We start from the raw sequence: 12,175 nt of genomic DNA, 5'->3' as shown, positions 1-12,175 counted from the left end.
CGTGGGCTCTGGAGCGCAGACTCAGTAGTTGTGGCACACGGGCTTAGTTGCTCCGCGGCATGTGGGATCTTCCCAGACCAGGGCTTGAACCCGTGTCCCCTGCATTGGCAGGCGGATTCTCAACCACTGCGCTACCAGGGAAGCCCTGTATAATCTCTTTATATATTTGTTTTAATTCATAAATGTTTTCTCCAGTCATGTCTAAGTTATTTAGAAGGTTATCTTTATGTTTCTTTATATCTAGATATTTTGATCGATTAGCTTTTTATTTCTAGAAGTTATAGTAGATTATTTTTATGTCTGCCTATTTCTTCTTAGATCACTTTTTTATTCCATCTTTTTAAAACATTTATCGTACATCATTATTTTATAGCTTATATCTGAAATTCCAATATCTGAAGTCTTTGGGGATCTCAATCTATTGTCATTTCTGCTAACTTTCAGTCATTGGGGCTTGTTTTCTCATGTATATGGTTATTCCTGAAAGGGAATTTTTGTATTTAACCAAACTTGTGGATATCCTGAGTAGCTTTCTGTTGATCTAGTTTTCCTCCAGAAAGGATTTACATTGTTTCCTTACTAATGGTGCCACCAACCCAGACACTTTAATTTTTTTTCAGTTTTGGATTCTCTGTCAAAGCAGGTCATATAAATTTGAATCCCAAAGGCCTACTTGTGGTTACAGATTCTTACAGGAGACTATTTTTTTTTTTTTCCATCAGAATCTGTGGTAGAGACAGTAGCTCTCCTTGGTTACCTTTGCTAGAGCTTGTTTTTTGTTTCGTGTTGTGTTGTGTTTAGCACATTCCTTCTGTAGTGGGTGGTGTAGTCCCGTTCTGATGGTTCAGGTGGGCGTTATGGGGGGCTTTAAGGTTAGCTGCTCACTCTTATGAACCCAGGGCTTAGCCTCCCTGCCTTCCTCCTTACCTTTTTGTGGCTGTTGTTCACGTTTTGTGTTCTTGATTTGTTCTGTTTCTGTATCTGTTTTGTATGTGTCTGTGTTTCCTGAGACTTTCCCTTTCTTGTGACTTCAACATGTATTTGGAAATACATCTGTAATTTGATTATCATTTAATTTTGAGAATATCTGGTCTACCAGATTTAGTAAAGGAAGGTCCCGTTGTAGAAATTTCTAATTTTCTGAGGCCTTATTTGGATTATATAGATATAAGGATGATTAATTGTGGTTTATATTTTCATTTGTGCATTTTTGTCCTTGTTTATTAATTGGCTGCTATGTGATAAATACTTTTGTACATACTTTTGTACGTGCTTGTTCACATTGGTGAGCAAGACAGAGGTAGCCGCTGACCTCACGGAGCTTACAGTCCTGCGGAAAAGACATAAACAAGCAGTGGCAACTGAAGTGGGGGTGATGGAGAAGACCAAAGGGTTATATAAAATCGGGCACTCTCGTCTAGCTTCTGCACAGCTACTTTGCTTTGTTGTCTCTGGCTTTCCTTCATGAGTTAACTATTTTTGCTGGTGTGAAGGGATCCCTTAAATGTTATATTTCATCATACTTTAAGGGAAAGATTTATGTGTTCATAATTTGAAGGATGTGAAAGACTCTCCTGAAAGTAACTTATTTATCTGTTGAGAAGGAAGGAAAACTTATTTGAGACATTCAGTAGCTAAATGGCAGCAATCGTGTGGACTGCTAACTGTGGAAAATGGATGGTAATGAGGTAAAGTCTTATTAATTCAGAACCTGGTAGTCTAGTTAGTACAGTATGGTGCTTGAGGCAGAGCTGTTTGCTAATTCATTCTTAACAAATGTATGGAGTCCCTGCCAAGTGCTAGGCACCATCTACCCAGTTCCCTTAGAAAGAATTCAGTGAGTGTCCTCACCTCTTTCTTCCCTTTCACCCACCAAATCCTGCCATTTACCAAGGTCTATCTATTCACAGTTCTGAAAGTCTCTCAAGTCTGTACACCATCCCCCCACTCCCTCTACCGCTCTAATCCAGGCCTCGTCATCTCTTACCCAGACCCCTTTAGTATCCTCTCCTTTAGTCTTCCTGACTCCACTCTGCCCCCCACTAATCTGTTTTCCACACTGCTGCAGGGGGATTTTTCTGAAACAAAAATCTCTGGTTATTCTCCAGCTTAAGAGCCTTAAACAAATCCCACTGCTTTCAAGATAAAGTCTAAATGTGTTTACGTGGCGTCCAAGCCCCTTATGATCTGGCTCTGACTCTTCTTCATCCTGGTCTCCCAACCCCCCACCAGTCCTGCTGCTTCCCCCAGCCCTGTGCTTCCGTTAGTTGTTCTTTTCTTCATTAATTCAGCAAGTGGTTTCTGAGCAACTGTTATGTGCAAAGTACTGGGGACACCAAGGTGCACAAAGCAGAGAAAGCCCCACTCTTGCAGGATTATATTCCGGGGAACAGACAGACCATGAGCAAATAAACATTTCATATAATATCGGATAATATGGGAAAAGATGAAGCCAGAAAAGGGGATAGAGGGTGGTGGTGCTCATTTAGATAGGATGGTTAAGGAAGTGATGTTTGAGAGAGACCTGAGAGCTGTGAGGACTGAGCCTTCGAGTATATCTGGAGAGACTATTCCAAGCAAAGGAACAGTAAATGCCAAGCCACAGCAGCAGGAGCCGGCTTGATGTGTTTGAGCAACAGAAAGGAAAGTCAGTAGGGCTTGGATGGAATAGACAAGCATATTAGCGTTTTTTTGCTGAGTAACAACACCACAAACTCAGTGACTTAACACCTGTTCGTTACCTCACAGTTTCTGTAGAGCAGAAGTCCCTCATGGCTCAACTGGGTTCTCAGCTCAGGGTCTCGCTCAAGATGCCAGCGGCTGTGTTCTCACCTGAGGCTCTGGGGGAGAATCTGCTTCCACGCTCATTCAGGTCGTCGGCAGAATTCAATTCCTTGCAGTTGTAGGACTGAGGTCTCCATCTCCTGGCCATCTGCCAGGGGCAGCTCCCATCTCCTGGAGGTTCTGTGTCTTGGGCCTCGTCACAGACCCTCTCATAACATCACACTGGCCACAGGGTCCCTCATTTCAAATCCCCCTCCCTCTTCAAGTCAGGTCCCCTCAGATAATTGCCTTGTCTTAATGTCAGCTGACTTGCGATGTTAATAACATCAGCAAAATCCCTTCACGACAGTACCTAGATTAGTGTTTGACTGACTCACCAAGGGACAGGAATCTTGGGAGGGGGCATCTTTGAAATTCTGCCTAACACAGTGAGGTTGGAGAGCTGGCTGGGGTCATGCCAAGCAGGGCATTGAAGGCCACGGTGGGGACCTCAGGGTTTTGTTCTGACTGGATGGGAGCTGTTAGAGGATTTTGAGCAGGGGAGTGATCTGAGTAAAGATCACTCTGGCTGCTATCGTGGAGATTGTGGAGATGGAGTAGAATTGGAGAGGGTAATGCAGGGGTCCAGGGGAGAGATGGCCTGGGCCAGCGGGGAATTAACTCCGCAATGCTGTGGGTCCTCAGATGTACCATATTGTCACGTGCTTCTCTCATTGCCTGGGCATGTCTCATCACCACCTACCCCACAGCTTCTTCACTGGGACAAGTCCCTACTCAGCCCTCAAACCTCCCACTGACACTCTCTCACTAACTTGAATTGTGCTGGATCAGTTGATCTGTGTTCCCCACTTGCCTGCAACCTCTCCAAATGCAGGGCCTTTGTCTTTGGTTCTTGTATTTCTGTTGTCTGGCCAACTGCATAGCATATTGTAGATGCTTGATAATGTTTGTGGGATGAATGCAAGAACTGTGGGACATACTGGGCATGAAGGGGACACATCACTACTCTTGGGTTGCTCACCTTGTAGAGGGAGAGACCATATATAAATAAATACGCATACAGTGAACATGCATGGAAACACCCTGCCACCTGCACAGAGGAAGTGTGCCAGCTCTGCACGTCACTGTAGTGCGTGGAGTTTAAGGGGAGCCTCAGTCTGGAATAGCTGGATCTAGTTTCTCACATCCCTCCATTGTATGATATAATCACGTCATTACAAGCAATTCCGTTTTATGTTTTATCCAAAGGGACATTTGTGTGGCAACACCATTAGCCATTAAGTTAGTCTATAATATTTAAATAAGTAAGCATCCATTCACTTAAAACATTCTCTAATTTAAGACAGACATAGGGCACTTCCATCTCCATCTGTATTCGAACTGCTCAGAAAAGATCTATGTTAGTGAAATTTTGTTTGTGTATTCAAGACGGAAAACCTCTTCACTCAAAATAGCAAACACTTCTACATCAAGTGTCCTTTTAAGAGGGAGGATATTATTAGCCTGGTTACCAATGAGAAACAACCTAAAATAGTAAATATGTATAACATTTCTGTGACTCCCAGCTAAACATCCCTCAGTATGAACTTAAGAAAGTGGGACGCTGGAAATAATGATTTAACCAGAGTAAACACAGTGATGTTATTTAAAACTTAATAAACCTAAGAACAAAATAACAGGGGAGTCCAGTTTCGTCCTGCTGCTTTCCTGCGGTCTGCGGCTGGAGCTCAGCGGGGCAGCCTGCCTGGCAGAGGGGCACGGCGCCTGCCAGGCTCTCCAGCTGTAAAGACAGATGCACACAACATCACGGATTCACATGGGTGGGGATTCATAATTGACATAAGCAAAAAAAAAGATTCAAAAAGCTTTTCATTTCCATTGCCAAGTTTCTGTGTTTGTTTTCTAGTGATCTCTTTTGGGGAATATAAAGATATGGTTTAAAGAGTGTTTGCAGCACAGTCTTGTATGAATAATAGGGTATTCTATTTCAAATTAGAGGCTGGGGCTACAGGGCCAACTGCTATGTTTTCCAGCTCGTGTCTTCTTTATGGGTTAGGGTTAGGGTTAGGCTGGCTGAGAAAGGAGACACAGCACTTCTGCATTTAAATATAATTTTAATTTGGTTCAAGGCAATGATTTTTAAAGCTTTTGGATTTATAACACACTCAGTCAGTTTTATCATACTCTCCTTGTCTTCCCTCCCTTGTCTCTCTAAAACGGACGAGTAGAAGAATACAAGGATCCACTAGGGCACCCCTTGGTGCACTGAACTAGAACTTGGGTCCCCCTCTGCTCTGGGAACAGAATGAGCAGGGCTCCCTTAGCAGAGTTTATTTGGGGGCGGGGTCAAGAGGGGACTTCAGTTTTATCCCTAACCAGCAGCTCTTGTTTTCCTTCTCTTTTGCCAAAAGAAGTGTGTGTGGTGGAGGAGCACCACAGGAACACGGGAGTTCATCCAAGGCTGGGGAGACACTTGGGAGAACACCCCAGGCTCCTAGGTGCCGGGGTCTCTGGGCAGGAGAGCAGGGTGGTGGGGAGAGCAGGTATATTACTGACTTGGGTCCTTGGACTCTTTAATCAATAGAAATTGATAAGAGGCCAGACAAGAAATTCAGGCAAGGCTTTATTGGGACTCGTGCTGCAGCACGAGGGAGTGAAAACAAGTAACAGGTACCCTTGCTCGCTCCCTCAGTGGGGGAGAGCTGGTCCCTTAAACGGGGTGAGCGCAGGCGCAGGTGCAGATCGGTGGGTCGGGCCAGAGTGGATTAGGTGGTCTGCCCATCCTCTTGGTGGTGCTGTGTGCAGGGATCACGCGCGGTACCCTGCTTTTGCTCCTGGCACCTGAGAAGTGGCAGCTGGGTTTTGGCCTTTTTGTATCTTGTTCATACTTTGCCCCAGCCGTGCATGTGTGCAGTTATTTTTAGTTCCTTATAGTTTCTTTATATTCCATTGCTCCAGGAGATATTTGTCCAGGCGCAAGCACTGCAGTAACGGGTCCCAGGTCCCCACCTGTCTCACATGGGCCACCCTGCCTTGAGGTGACCCCGTGTCTGAGTGGCAACCCTGCTGCAGTTGGGGCTGCCTCAGGAGCTACTCATACACAGCGCTCGTGTTGGTTGTCCCACACCGTCCCCAAGAGAGTTTGAGGGATCTATCCTGAGAGAACTAGCTCAGAGTTCTCAGGTACATCTCCAGAGAAAGGGAGAGAGGAACGTTTCAGCTTGCAGTAGGTCAAAGGAAAAGGATTTTTACAGCTAAATCTGGTGAGAAGAGCAGATCCTGGACAAAATTCTAAAAAGAATTTACTGAAAGAATGACCTTTGAGCACCTAAAAAAAGAGTTAAAATTGCCGATCATGACTGTGTGGTCTTGGTATTTGGCAGATATGTTCCCCAAGATGAATGAAATGAAGCTCAGGGAAAATATTTGACAATGTTAGTTGCCAATGAAAAAATTCAAGTTTTCAAGTTAGAAGATTTGTATCCTCTACCATAAGCTTGGCAATTCCCAATACCTAGTAACTTCTGATGAGATCAGTGATGGTATTAACCAATGTGATTCTTTTTTTACATGATAATGAAATGGGTCAAAATTTGGAAGATCTGCATAACTCAGTGAACCAGTGTTTCCCAGAATAGTGGTTATGGAATCACACATGGACAAAACGTCCATTCAAAGTGCAGGACAGATGCAAAAGAGTAAGAGATATGGTTTCAGATTCCACATCACAGCTAACCTTTAAGAAACTACTACTTGTCAAGTTTTGGTATGTTATCAAAGTAGAACATCCATAATTATATGCAAGTCTATTAAAAATATCCCTCCCTTTCCAATTACATAACTGTGTGAATGTGGATTTTCTTCATTTATTTCAACCAAGACATATCATGAATATTGAATGCAGAACTAGATGTGAGGATTTACCTGTCTTCTCGTAAGCCAGACGTTTAAAAGATTTGCAAAAATGTAAGACAATGTCACTCTTCTCACTAAATTTTTGCTATGAAAAACATATCTGTTTTTCATTAAAACGTTATTTATTTAAACATATAATCGGTTTACTTTAAAAATATGAATTAATATTTTGCAAGTTTTTCAGAATTAATTTCTAATATCAGTAATCAGTAGATATAACCCACATGAACAAAATTTTTCAGAGTCCTCAGTTATTTAGCGTGTAAACAGATCCCGAGACCAAATCATTGGTTTAAAAAGCACACACCTACACTGTTTATCCATGCATTAAGACATATGTGTATGAATGTATATAATGTACATTTTAGAACATACATAAAAATAGAAACTTGACGAAGATGAGAAACAGCATTTCAGTGGTTCTAACATCTTTCTGCACTCCCAGGGCCAGACCACTGGGCCAGATGATTAGCATAAGACCGGATGCCTATAAGCCTAAAATGTTGATTCAGTAGAAAACCAGGAGTTTTAGAATTTAAAGGGGAGTATGACCAAAGCCCTGCTGACAAAGTTTTTAGTCACTAGCCGGGTGGTCCCGTGGTCGCAAAGTCTGATGACATCAATGCAATGTCCAGACTGCAGCAGAGGAGGCGGTGACCCAGCACAGCAGACAGACTCGGCTGCTTTGGGAAAAGATGCCTGATTAACACACACAAGCTTGGAGGCAAAGAGTATGCCTGGTTTTCAGGCTCTGAAAGACTGATTTATACCCCTCTTTGATGGAAATGCACCAGGGACTTTGAGCTTAAGCCCTTCTCAGATACTTTGGCCTTACAGAGGGACTCGTTTCAGAACCTAATCTGTTTGCACGTCCGAGAGGAGCATCTGCGAAGCCAGCCTGCCTCTGTGCGTGTGCCCTGTGTACAGCCCTAAGTGGACAGACTGCTCCAGGAATAGCTTTGGGGGTTGGGTCCATTTCACAACAAGGTGGTGTGCCCCTGAGCTGTGGGGTGGACTCCTCGTGTCCCAGCAGGGGTCCTGCTGCCCCTGTTCAGGGGAGAAGGGCTGCAGTCTCCCGGGGTCTCTCCACAGAGGGAAGCATCCAAGCCCCCGAGGGTCTGGGGTTGAGCTCACCCTTCCAGAGGCAGCTGCTCTATGGTAGGGATCCCCCGCCTTCTGAAGGATGCGTCCTCTTTGTAGATATACTGACACCCCGCCCCCCTTAAGAAGACTACTCCTACCGGCTTCAGAGCCATGCTGTCCTTTAAAAAATGATCCTGTCTCTGCAGGGTGATGTGTTGATTTTGTGAAGTTTAAGTCTCTGAAGGCAGCTGTCTTTTCACGTAGTCTGTTGAGGGGGGGGGGCACTTTGCTGTAACTCTGCTGGTGCTGGAAACATCAGCTCTCATGTCTCCCCCTCTTCTCCTTTGCCTTAGATCCTCTTCCACTATAATAAGTCAGCCTCCTCAGTGACACCACTGCTGTTTACTTTTAATTGTCTGGTTAATCCTAACAGTATTATGATAGACATGAGCAGACATTAAATGGGGAGAGAAAAAACACTGGGGCACCAAAGAAAATTAGGATGAATTGCTCAGCTTGACAGCAAAAGAGAAAGGGTGATTTAGAAGCAGAGCTGGGTTCAAAACTCACTCACCCGGGTGCTGGGTGACCTTGGGCAGCTGCTCTGCCCACCTGAGCCTCCGTTTTCTGTCAAAGTGGGTGTGACACAGTTGCCTGGTCCAAAGTGCTGCAGGTTTGGGCATCGAGCCCTGCTTTACTCATATCTCTCACAGCTCTTTGCTTTGGACCGTTAGGCTAATTTTTATGCTCAGAGTGAATCTAGAATTACTACATATGAACAGTCTAACTTCTGGAGCTTGAATTTGACAGGAAAACGTGGAGCTTCTAGACTGAGGTCATGGTGGTATCCTACCCGTCCTCCACCCCGAAACACACACCCGTGAAAGAAACCTGTGTCTGTTCTAACTTCCTTATCTGTCTGCTGTGGGTATTGCCTGGGAGGTGGGCCCATCTTAATAACGTGAATGAATACGGTGAAATAATGTTGGATGCATTTTACCCAGGGTAAGATTGCATTGTTCCCAATTGTTCTCATACTTATATTTTCTCTTTTCAGGGATCAGCATCTTCTGGACCCAACTCTGGAATATGTGAAGGTAGGAAACCAGGATTTAGCATGTAGTAGGGACCCTGTGGTAATAGATTTCCCATTTCTAACACAACGTTGCCAGATAATGTTGCCTTCTGGCTTGTGTAGGAAGCTGGTTAGATTGAAACCACCAGGATGTAATTTGACTGTTTTGGGCTTTTAGTAATCTTTGCAGGGGTCTTATGTCACCCTATTATAAGTTTACAAACTCTTCCCCTTATCTGAAACCCTGGGGGCTAGATGTGTTTTAAAAGTTCAGAATTTTTTAGAAAGGTAATATGGTACATACATATAACACCCCCAAAGGGAGCTCAGCATTCCGTAATCAAGCCCATTATTTCAGCAGTGAAATGTGAGAACGTTCACATGAAGTGGGAGAAATAGACTACAAATGATCTTACGTAGTTCAGGTCACATTTTGCCACCAGATGAGGTTGGGTTTGTTCTGCTGCCGAATGAATTATTTAAAAATTGTCAGTTTTCAGAGTTTTTGGATCTTGGAATGGCAGACAGGAGTTGTGAAGCTGTGTTTACCTTGAGTGGAGGACCGAAGGCTCCCTGAGGCTTTCTGAGCCCTCCTTTCCATTTCAGCAGCCACCCTCTTGTTCAGTGGCTAATCTGGGACCATGAGCTGTGTAATACTTTACTTTCCAGCGGGGCTGACATTCAGTGCGTCTAAACACTCAACGCTTCTAAACAATCTTCTGAGCAGAAAGAAATGATGCTTTTCACTTCTTCCTTCTGCCCACACCACCCCCCCCCCCATTTTTCAGGTGTGTATGTTTGTTTTATTTTATTTTCGAGAACTGTAATTACGTCTGGCACCTACAACAGAAAAGAGAACTCTGATTTCTCATAACGAACTATATCATTAAATTTTAGGAGAAATCATGGCACAAGTTAGGACTTAAGGTGCTTGCCTCCTAGGAGCCACGTTTCTTCTTTATTATTCCCGCATCCTGGTTTCGGAGTATTTAGGCCCGTTGCTTTTTGTGTGCCTGTGCCTGTGCCTGTGCCTGCCCAAGGGTTTTGGCATTTCTTCCCTTTAGACCAGAGAATGGAGGGTCTAAAGCTTCTCCTAGAGGAGAAAACTCTAGTAGAACCACGTGGCCACTTGAGGCAGTCATAATAAAGTTTGTTGGAATGGAGGTGGATTTTATTTTTCCCCTCTCTTCTACCCCCGCTATGTCTGAGCTGTAGCTTGACTGCAGCAAATGTGTAATCCTAAGCCAGCAGGACTGCTGTGTCAGACGCTGGTCAGGGCTTTATAAATGATGTGTCTGCTTCCCTCCTGGATGCATCACATATGCTTTTGTGCAGGTTGTACACTGCAAGGAATTCGGGGACGCTATCCACATAAACTACGATTTGACTTGACCATAACATAAAAAATGTGCCCTAGACTTCTGCAGTGTGTAAATCACAGCTGTCCTTTAGAACTCACTGCATGCCATGTTCCAGAAACTGGCTGTCTCCCACTGCAGGCTCGCTCAAGCTGTGCTCACCCCCTCCCCTTACTCCATAACTCAGTTTTTTCTTTTACTAAAGTCCCAGCTTTTTAAGATAATCCAATGATGAATTCTAAACCTAAGCAGAGGCTTTGGGAAGGACTTACTTAGTATTATCTAAGCTATTGCATCTCATTCATGAATATTGGTCGTTGTGAGTTGTTGTGTTGACTGAGAAGAGGTGTGAGGTTGTCGGTGCTTCCATCTAGCTGGGTTCCCCCTGCCTTCCCCGGCAGTGATAGAACTGCTCTTGGTGGCTCAAGGGGTACCCTCTTCAAGCACTCGCTGACGTGTTCTGAAGGTTACTCTTTGCTACCATCCTCATCTGAATCTGGTCAGAGCTTTAGAGATGAAATCTCTATGTCCCTCCTCGATGCATCGTATTTTTTTTTTTTCTTTCTCACTTTGCCCTTGGTTTGGAGGGATGGCTTGGGGATTTGCTGAGTGAATGTAGGGTATTTTCATTTGCCTCCATGGGCACTAAAGCTCTGAAAACACACTCATAGAGGCCTTGGGCCTCAAGGTCTGAATGGACCCACGTGTCAGTTGTCTTGGGCCAGCGCAGGCCCGTCCTAGCATTTCAGACTCAGCTACCCTCTTGAGCCCTGCTGACCAGTCCATGCCTCCAAGCCCTCGTAAATCGGTGCCAGCTGGTGCCTAGAGCCTGGAGGGTGGCTGAAGATGATTGAGGGAGGTGAGAGGTGCAGATAAAGTGGATGCAGTTTGGCCCTCTGACTTTGAGCTGTTTCTTCCCTATCATCCCCTTTCTCGGGCACGGAGAAAAGTAGAGATTCTATGTGAAGTATGTTGCATCCTGTAGGGCCCTTTCTGGTAGAGTCAGATTTTTAGCAGTTCACTGTGACCTCAGAATGGGGGCGGGTGGGGGGGGGGAGCCAGCGGATCTCTGACTGGGTCTCATCTTGGCAGTAGAAGCACCCAGTTGGGGCCAACTGACAGCCGTTCTCATCCTTTTAGGAGCCGCCTTCCCAAGTCTCCCTTACCATGGAGACTTTCTAACCATCTTCACCTGGTTTTCCCAGTGCTCTGATTAAGAGCGAGGTCTGGGACCACCCCTGGTTCCTCGTGTCTGGGCAAGAGGACACACTGGAGCTGACCCATACTTCATGGGGTGATGGGGCGGCTGTGTCGTGGCAGGAGAGAGCTGGATAGGGAGTGACTCCACCGTTCAATCGCGTCCAGTTTGTACTCTGTGTCCTCCTAACACTCCCCACAGTTGGCATTGCTGCACGTCAGTAAGGCAGCGTGAAAGGGGACCCGGCAGGTGGTTGCTAGGTTACGAGGAGCTCCTCTGTGTGAGGACTGGAGGGAAAAGTGCTTGGCGGGGAAGCCCTAGGGCTGTTTGGTAGTTCTTTCATTTCTTCAGCAGGCTTACCTCTGCTGGGGCCTCCCAGTGACACCTGGTTACCCTAAGTGATGTATTCCCTGCTTGGTCGTGATAAGAAAATTTGAGTAGATCCAAAGAACCCCCGGGGATTTTGGAATCTTATTCTCCACTGTTTCTGTCTCTTTAATTCTGACTGTTAGAGAGGGGAGTTTTCTTTTTTTTCTTTTTCTTCTTTTTCTACCTTTTCCTTGTGTCCCTAGCCCCTTCCTCTCTCCACATTCCCCACTCCCGCCGACCCAGTAGCTTAAAACATGATCGTCCTGAAGGTCTGAGTTTAACTGTTTTGTATAGTCATGAGATCCTTTTCTGTAATCAAATATAATTGTTTCTCTTTCACTATATCTGAACAAGACCACTTCTTCCAGATTGGAAAGCAGAAACCTCCAAGCA

General features: G+C 45.0%; 1 protein-coding gene across 4 annotated transcripts in view; it reads left to right on the top strand.

The window, feature by feature from the left end:
• The window catches only part of BCAR3 (BCAR3 adaptor protein, NSP family member), a 139,668-nt gene that overhangs the window by 51,607 nt on the left and 75,886 nt on the right, over positions 1-12,175 (top strand). For all 4 annotated transcript variants that reach the window (XM_057551282.1, XM_057551307.1, XM_057551278.1 and 1 more), the window contains one exon: positions 8,840-8,879. In XM_057551282.1, coding sequence (XP_057407265.1) covers positions 8,840-8,879 — 40 coding nt within the window. The remainder of the gene's footprint in view (positions 1-8,839; positions 8,880-12,175) is intronic.

This window comes from Balaenoptera acutorostrata, chromosome 1 (genome assembly GCF_949987535.1).
Source record: "Balaenoptera acutorostrata chromosome 1, mBalAcu1.1, whole genome shotgun sequence".
NCBI lineage: Eukaryota > Metazoa > Chordata > Mammalia > Artiodactyla > Balaenopteridae > Balaenoptera > Balaenoptera acutorostrata.
This window is presented reverse-complemented; position numbering and strand designations above follow the sequence as displayed.